General features: G+C 40.3%; 1 protein-coding gene across 1 annotated transcript in view; it reads right to left on the bottom strand.

Moving 5' to 3' along the window:
* Positions 1–3,484: 3,484 nt before the first annotated feature.
* ajap1 (adherens junctions associated protein 1) overlaps positions 3,485–9,277 on the bottom strand; it is a 65,084-nt gene continuing 59,291 nt past the window's right edge. Inside the window, exons 5-6 of the mRNA XM_037772875.1 lie at positions 7,062–7,195; positions 3,485–6,191 (exon numbers count right to left, since the gene is read on the bottom strand). Coding sequence (XP_037628803.1) covers positions 7,123–7,195 — 73 coding nt within the window. The 3' untranslated portion in view covers positions 3,485–6,191; positions 7,062–7,122. The remainder of the gene's footprint in view (positions 6,192–7,061; positions 7,196–9,277) is intronic.

Genomic DNA, 9,277 nt, shown 5'->3' with positions numbered 1-9,277 from the left:
TTTTTCAAGTCTTTGACTGTATTGATACGCACTGGCGGTGACAGTGCCTTAGCTCTTGTGAATAGAAAAGTAAAAACATGACCCGAGAGGAGAGTCGGAGCCCTCCGCTTTACAGTAAGCGCACAGTACGTGATTTTCTGGAACGATGAGGAGAAGCGGAGTGAGGAGCTACAGTTTTCTGACGGCTAAAAAATGGATTCAGTATATCAGTCTCTAAAGAGAAACGTCGTCCTTACCTCTGTGTTTAACTTTTCGTTTTTAGATCAAATATTCATTTTACTAATTTCATGTTAATTAGGTGACAATAAGCAAGTAAGTTGAAATTTCTTTGGAATTACTGCCAAATTACCCCAATATTTACCTCAAAATTTATCGAAAATTACTTAATACTTAATAATTAATTTAATACATTTAACAATACATTTAATTTATTAGCAAATAACTTCTCCGAAATTTCTTAAAAAGCTCCCTGAATCATTACATTAGCTACCAGGTTACATTAGTGTAGACAATAAGTCACACAATGGTGAGATTTGTGCCTGACCAGAAGTGTCTTCTATTAGTTTTGGTTTTCTACCTCCGATGAAGAGCAGCGCACAGCCACTTCTCAAACCTAAGGGCCCTATTTTAATGATTATATGCTATTTTAGCATAAAACCATTAAATAATGTTTATAATTAAGTAATTTTGGATACATTTTGAGGTAAATATTGAGATAATTTGGCGGTAATTCCAAAGAAATTTAAAATAGGTTACTTACTAATTATCACCTAATTACCATGAAATTTGCCGTCCTGTAAAATGAAGTGTTACCCAACTATTTTCTTCTTCCTGCTTAGTCTCACCTTGCCGTTTGAGCAACTTTTATTTTAAATAACAATCAACCACCACGTCACCTTCAGTGCCGGCTGTGAAACATGTTTCTACGCTACAGTCAGACACCCGAAGGCCGTGATTAGACAGAGTCGATACATCGATTCCTCTCCTCTCGTGAACGCTTCCGGTGATGCGGAAATAAACGCACCTCGGCCTTGGAGGAGATGTTTTAATTCAAACACATATGTCAATAGGTTCCACTCTGCCTGTCTGACATGCAAACAGGAATCACAGTCCCTGCAAATGAGCGTGCAGCACATCCTTCATCTTGACAGGGAAACCTCCGCTGATTGATAGCTTGTTTGTGCTGAGGGGAGCATAGGTTTCGTGGGCTGCTGAAGAGACAGAAAACGGGAGCCGCAAAATATTCATTCGCTGTGAAAAAAGGCATGTCAAGTCTTTGGTGTCTGTTTAAGACTTTTCTACAAGCCCCCCTCCCTCACCTCCCCTCCCCTCCACCCTGTTCCCTCTGCCTTCGCCTGCGCTGCTCTCAAATAATGTTTCCTGAATCAAATCTGACCAGCGGAGTGGAATCATTTTCCTCCCTCTTAGCTATAATACACCGCGCTCATCAGCCATCCTGAAATATAAACTGAAAAGGCAAGAAAGCAGTAAGGCACTTCCTTACAGATCAGTTTGATTTCAGACAGAGGCAAAAAGGAGCAAGGGTGATGTATGCTGATGTCTCTAGATATCCGGTTTCAAATATATGTATATCATATCGCTGCGAGTTACATTTTTCCTGGCCTAAAAGTCCTTAAGGAATGCAAAGTGAATTGCTTTTAGCTGGCAGCTCCCTGGTGTTTTAATGAGGGATGCTACCAATGCAAACAAGCTTTTCCAAGGCCAACTGATGTAAACCATGCACCCTCTCCACACAGAAAGAAATTCCAAATGTCCAAAAGTTTCCCTTAATTCAATAATCAGGTTTTGTAGGTTGAGAAATCAGCCGCACACAATCATTATTATTAGCTTGGTATAAAATTTCAACCGTTTTCAGTCAGGTCACATTGACATTTTACAATTATCAGGTACAGTGTTGGTACAGAAACTTGGAAACCACAAGTACCTTCTTTGATGAAACAGTTCGCAGCAAATCAGCCCAGATTTCTAAAAGTGGTGGGTGTAATAGGGAAATACTTCATGATACTTCAGCACAGATCCATCACAATCTTCGGTGTTTAAAGGAGCAGTGTGTAGGATTCAGGGACATCTAGTGGTGAGGCTGCAGACTGCAACCAACTGAATATTACACTGCCCACCCCTCCCTTCCCAAGCGTGTCAGCAAACTACGGTGGCCTTCAGGTAACCGAAAAAGGCTCTCTCTCTAGAGCCAGTGTTTGGTTTGTCCGTTCTGGGCTACTGTAGAAACATGGCGGAGCAATATGGTGGACTCTGTGAAGAGGACACGCTCCTTATGTAAATGTAAACGGCTCATTCTAAGCTAACAAAAACACAACAAATCTTAGTTTTAGGTGATTATACACTCATGAAAACATAGTTATGAATATTATATACCATTCCTGCCAATAAATCCAGCTAAATCCTACACACTGGCTCTTTAAGCTTAAAGGATAATTCGGGTTCAGTAAAACTTGGGTCTTATTTCCTTAGGCCTACCTCTTTTTGGCCATCATTGCTGTCAGTAATAATAACATTGGAACACAGCGACATCAGATTAGCCAAACTTATTTGGAAGAGCAAATAAAGGTAAACGGACTGTACTTGCCGTAGTTGTGTAGTATGCGCACAGGGTTTTGTGCTTCTGTTTTACCCTTTTAAAACTTAATTTTAGCGATGTTGCTGTGTTCCCAGATCCCTGCAATCTACTTTGTGTGTAAAATGTCATAACTGATAGTCTGGTTGTCGCTTTGGCCAAAATTCCTAAGAGGCTAAATGCTCACAATGACAATGGTAACAGGCTGACGTTTAGCACGTATACTCCGTTTAATGTTAAACCATCCTTGTTTAGTGTTTTAGCATGCTAATCAAGAGATCACCTAAGTCATATACAACAGTAGATTGTTGTTACTATTTAAATGATTTAATATTGTTAATCATTGTTATCATGTTTTTTGATGTAAATCACTTTGTAACTTTGTTTTTGAAAGGTTCTCAATAAATATTATAGTATTCGGATAAATCCTGTTGGATATCTCTACCAAATTTCATGGCAATCCATTAAATAGATATATTTTAGTCAGACTGACCAACAGCTATAAAGACTACAAATAAGACCAAAGTTGAAATAAACCAGAATTATTCTTTAAAAACTGATAAATGAAAAAAGGGAGTGGCTTTCCACATCATTGTGCGTAACTTTTGGCAATTTTTAAGCAGGTCAATTTAGCAGTTGCATCAATAAATACTTAACACACCATCTTCCTTTCCTATAGACGTCTTTCCCTGATTATTTCAAACGCTCATAAATGCTAATAGTCTTTAATTCCCGCAGTCATTACAATGAGTATGTGGCAAATCGTACATTTTATGGGGCAGTTGTAGCAATATGTAGGCTATGTACAAATACAAAATATGACAAATGAATGCAACCCAGTCTAGATCAAGTTTAGTTGGTTTCTTGGCAGCTACTGTTGGATTAACACTATTTTTTTTTTTTAATTCCTATGATGAAACACTCAATATTAGGATTCATGTAGAAGAACATAAATGTTGAAGAACAGAAAGTCATTGGTTTCCCAGCCAACCATGAACACAGCAGAACCCAAGACATGATCACAACACCTCTTCGAACCACTCAGTACTTTCAGACATTCCACCTGGAAATCACTCCCCCGGCCTCTGAACTATTGCAGCGTCTACTGAAGTATTATACTGGTTAGCTAAAGATATAATACAGGTACTGCTTGAAAGTGCAGGTAGGAAGCTTGGCACAAGGTTAGTTTTGTGTTTTAAAAGAAATACTGTAGTTACACATGTAAACAAAGACACTATCCCCGACCTAGCTGAGACCCTCCCGAAAACGGGACGGGTCCTGAAAAATAGAACACACCTGTACACAAATAGAAGCAAATATATAGAAAATACATTTACACGTGTATAATATACAGTAAGTTTTCGTAACCCTCTGACTATTAAGATAACACTCTTCATTCAAAAAAATATATGTTATGTCAAAGAAGCAACTCCGCAGCCTGACACACACACGTGAGGCTGAACTGGTATGGGTCATTCATGAGAGTGGTTTCCATGTTGTGAATGGGCAAAAGCGGGAGTTTTTGCACCACAGTGTTTATCCCAGACCGTCTTCCTGAATGGCTCACATTTACACATACTGATCTCACCGGGACAACCTGCTGTCTTGAATCCTTTTAAAGGAAGCGAGTACAAGCCTGAAAGCGACCTAAGAGAATTACTGGAGATCCACCGTCGACACGCAATAAAACCAACCTTCTAAATCTGTACATATTGCTGTCTGCAGCCAAAAAACGTTTACAATTACAGAATTGTATTTGTGCTTTGAACAAACCCACAGCACAATAAAAGGTAGATTCATAGGCGGCTTCTTCCTCAAAAGCTTCGCAGCACAATAATCCCTCTTTCAGAGCTCGAGATTGATAATAAAATTACTGGGGCTTTACCGTTCCTCCTGACCACGGAGTTCCCTCACCTTGACATGAGAGATAGTTTAAAGCAATTTGGCAGCGGCTGATTGGCTTGTCATAATCCCCTTACTTCAACAATACACTGACGGGAGTGTTTTTGGGGTCTTTGAAAGAACAAAATGAAACTCTTCTTTCTCATAAATCTGCATTTTCTCTCTGCTTCCATCAACACGAATTAAAACAATCTATTTGTGCACAACCCCCCCCGACTTCCTGGCTGTGATAGCTGAAATTCTGATATGCTAGAAATATTGTCCTCAAGTATCGAGTGGATCTGGCTCTGGAGAGAGCCGACTAACTCCGGCTGCCACACATTCGGCTTGCATTTAAAACACACGATGCAGATCGTTCTGATCCTGAGGGCCTCTTTCACAGCTTCATTCTTAGTTGAGGATAATTTCATGTTCCATCTTCAACAAATTGCTTCATGTTCTTCTCGACTTTCAGACTATAATTCAGAGTTTTTTGGTGGGTTTTAATAATTTATCAAAAGTGAATCTGGGAGTTGCGTGGGGATATTCATTTACTGTCTGTGGAGGGATTAATTTTTCAATCTCTTTCCTATTTATGCAAATTATCCCATGAATGATTTGAATTCAAATTGATTTTTTTTGCGTTTGCAGCTCAGACCTAAATCCTAACCAATCATTAGAATTTACCCCAAACAGCTGCTGAAACTGAGACCAACATAAAGTGTGCAAGAGAGCTAGACAGACCTGAGGCAGTATGAGTGTCCTGTCCAGCTCCATGCAGTCTGTCATCCTTACTCAATCCATTTGTGAATTCGCTGCTATGGGATTCGTTGCAGCAGTAATCCTGCACCACACAAACCTTTGTGTTTCCATAAAGCCAAATCAGGTACTAATCTTACATAATAGCAATCGGAGCGGGCGTTGGACTGGCTTGCACCAGGTGTATTCAGATGGTTTTCTTTGTTATAATCTCAGCTCGGGTGGGAGGATTTAATTAACAGCGCTGAATCCCAAGTGCTTGGGACCTCCACCGTCAGGGCTGTGGCAGACTCTACTGTGTAAAAAAATAGACATAACTATTCTGTTTTTAAAATGGGACCTATAGAAACCATGTTTTAACTAAAGCATATACCGTTTCCTTAGTTTTTTTTTCTCCATCTTCTCTCTTCCCCAAACTAATAGAATAGTGCTTCATATAAATATCTTTTAGACTCTTTTGTAACACATTTCTTAAAACTATTTTCAAAACAAATACATTTGTAGCATTTTTTATCTTTCACATTTCTTTAAAAAACAAAAAACAAAACAAAAAAACAATCTAGTTGGAGTCGATACAGGGTTAATATAGCGCTCTTTGTTTAGTCCATCAGTTGTTGTTGAAACTTCCTTCTATCCAGGTTGTGGCACATAGTGGCATTATTGGCACATTGTTCAGAAATACAGTTCATCTTCCACCCACAGCAGCTCCTTTTTATTTCAAATGTCAAATGTTTTTCCTTGAGACATCTGTGACGTCCACAGTCTCGTCCCACGCTTCCTGTAAATATACCTATATATAATCTATATCTAAATGACTGTACGTTCCTGGAAATATGGAGTGGCAGCGTTGTGGCTGCTCTGCTTGTCATCTCTAGAAAAATAAATATCTTCACCAGTGTCCAAAGAGTGATCACACTATTTTACAAAAGAAGCTGTTTTGTGTGTTTCCAACTGGAGCCTGTGGAGAACAAAATCACAATTATATATCCTTCGTAGCCCAGCACAAAAACAAATAAACAAACAAACAAACACAGTTACACAGAAAGGAAATTCAAAACAGGCCTGCTTCCTAATTATACGTTAGGGGGAATTGGTATCCAGCTCTGACCTGAAAAACCACATGAAATGGCAATGCTGCTGTATTTGAAATCTCTACTGTAAGGCTAAGAAATGCATTAGTGTCTGCGGTATAATAATAACTGATCTTGTGCCTTTTAAGGCTGCAGCATCGGGGACATGCTGTGTGGAGACTAATGTGTGTCCAGACAACGGCGAGGCGCTGTCCTCTCACTACGCTACCTGCAGGCAATCTATTCCTTTTTAAAATCTGGGTCAATAGCAGACGTTACACCTCCCCCCGGGCTTCCAGCAACACTGTGGGGCCGGAGCATGTGTTTAACTTTCACGCTTTGAATTTCAAATGCAAGGCATATATTATCCATGCATAAAAATATGTCACAAGTCTAGTGAAAGTGCTCCTTCACTCCTGTTCAGAACAATATGCTATTGGTGTAAGAATGAGAGTGGCGACATAAATATGAATGTGTTTCAGATATGAGGGATGAAATCATAAATTGTGAGCATATAGCTTATTGATACTGATAATTATCTCAACTAAAGACCTCTGATTCTGCAATGAACTGGATTTCTCAACCCTTTTTTCATCACAGCACAGAAGACGGAAAGGAGCGTAATCATGTCACACAACTAACAAGCATATGCCAAGTTCCCTTCTGTTCCCAAAGTGGGGCAGCATCACCACGGGGGTTGAGGTGGCCGAGGCTCAGATGATGATTTGAGAGAGGACATAGTGGCGCATTATACCCACCAGAGCGTGAATTGAGGAAGTCTTCTTCCACCCACAGGTTGTGAACAAGGCCTTCAGCTCGTCAACAGGAGATCTCGAACCATTTCTCTGACACAAAGGCCACAGGAATCAGTTGTCTTTCAGTGGGGGAGGGCCTGCAGGATAAAGAGGGGAGAGCGTTAATACTGACAGATGGCAGTTTGATTGGTTACATTTTTATATTCTGAAGTGACACCCGAGCAGGCATGTTGATAGCTTTCCTCAGAGGCACGTGGTGGCTGCCTCTCTGAACTGCTGCGGCTCGCACACGTGTGGTGTTCTGTCCACAAAGACAGCGTTTCTGCTGCTGCTGGGCTGCTACTGTCACCCCTTTCTTTCTACGTAGAGTTTGCCTCATAATGACCATTTCATTTAAAGGTACTCTATACGATATCCAGAGCATTAATATAGCAAAAAACAACCATTTGCTATGTAAAGATATAGAGGAGTAATGTCTACCTGAGCAGAGAATGAAGTCGCTCTCCCTCTGTGTGCATGTACATGTTTGTGCATGTGAGCGTGCCCCACTGGCTAGCTCATGGCCGCCACTCTGCACAGCTTTCATACGGATTTTATGCGAGAAATAAACCATGCAGTTGTTAAATCTGTCTTTATTTTAGATCGACAACGCTTAGTTTAAAAGTTTCTAGTGAGTTTCCAGACGACCCTGATTTGTATAAAGTAGCCTAGACCTCAACTTCAGGCAAATAAGGAGCGGCCAACGCGATGGTCCGTCTCTCGAAACACGCCGCCACGTTAATAGAATGCTTTGCTCCGCTACTTACATAGGCAATGAATGGCAAGCGTGGAAAGGATAGATCCTGTGGACATGTAACATAACATGTTAACATGGGCGCCGAAATAAAAAGCTTCCACGATGCACACGTTCTGTTCAGGCCGGCAGTGTGTCCCGGGCATAAGACCTACTGTAATAATCAAACCTTTAATGCCGCTGTCGACGCTGTACCATTGGTCACACACAAACACGACAAAGATAATAGCATACTGGTAAAATCCTAGATTAATCAGCAATGCTGTTGCTAAAAATGTAACCGTCCTCCAGTGACTTTAAATAAATCAATCCAGACACTCTGGACTATTTACACCAGATGAACGATCCTTCCCTCACTGCCAGCATAATGAATCTGTTACAGGGTTTGGATACACAGAGTAAGTGTGACCATCTTTGCTGGCCCTGCAGCTTAGATGACTCTTACTGTTATGCACTCAGACAGTAAACACTGTCCAAACTCTACCAAGCTTATTGTCACACTACATTCAAATAAAAGTCTAAGGTATAATATTATCATATTTCTATGTAAAACACACTTGCCTTGCCAGTTTATATCACAAAGAGAGACACGTCTTCACCCGCAGAGAGAAGCGATTTAGACTCAGAGTGAAATGCAAACACACCGATGACTCACCAGTGTTGCATCTCTTGCCTCCCCTTTTGGTATAAAGCTGCTCATATTAGCTGGGTTGGTAAACATGGATGTGTTGTGTGCAGTTTGCTGGGATCACATTACATGACTTCTGGGTATTGAAGTTCAGTTTTCAAAGTGTATATATAAACTTCACATCCCGTTGCCTACAGTACATCTATAAATTGACTCATTACATAACAACAAAAATCACTGGTAGGTTTAGTTTTTTTTGTGTGCAGCTTGAGCTCGCCGCTGAGCCAGGTGTCGGGCAGATGGACGAGGAATGAGGCGATGGACGACAGCATTAAATGCAACCAATTTATATGTGGCTTTGCTGAGAAACAAGCCTCTGACTAGAGCTGTACAATATTTTCTCCAGGATTACGGTCACAGTTTTAAACAGATTTAAACGCGTTGTTAACTTTGTAAATTGAAACAAAACAAAAACTGCAAGAAATCTACTTGGTTTATTAAAAAACATCATGGTTTGGCTTAAAATGACTTTGTTTGTTACGTTATTTAAGCTACAGACATAAATTACATAACTGATTGTGTCTTTTGGATTCACACGGGACACTAACAGCGGTCTCCCGGGTGGAAGTCCTGTGCTTGTTTGACCCATCTACCACCCCGACCACCTCCCTACGTGGACTATGATTAGAAAGATTTTTATGATACGTCAAAAACAAATGTAATCCATGACAAAATATGTTTCCCTCAGTGTATGGGAACATAATATTTAGGAGACAAGGCTGTGAAAAATATATTAAA

The sequence above is a fragment of the Sebastes umbrosus genome, chromosome 6 (genome assembly GCF_015220745.1).
Source record: "Sebastes umbrosus isolate fSebUmb1 chromosome 6, fSebUmb1.pri, whole genome shotgun sequence".
NCBI classification, from domain to species: domain Eukaryota; kingdom Metazoa; phylum Chordata; class Actinopteri; order Perciformes; family Sebastidae; genus Sebastes; species Sebastes umbrosus.
The sequence above is the reverse complement of the archived record's forward strand: the minus strand, read 5'-3'. Positions and strand labels throughout refer to the sequence as shown.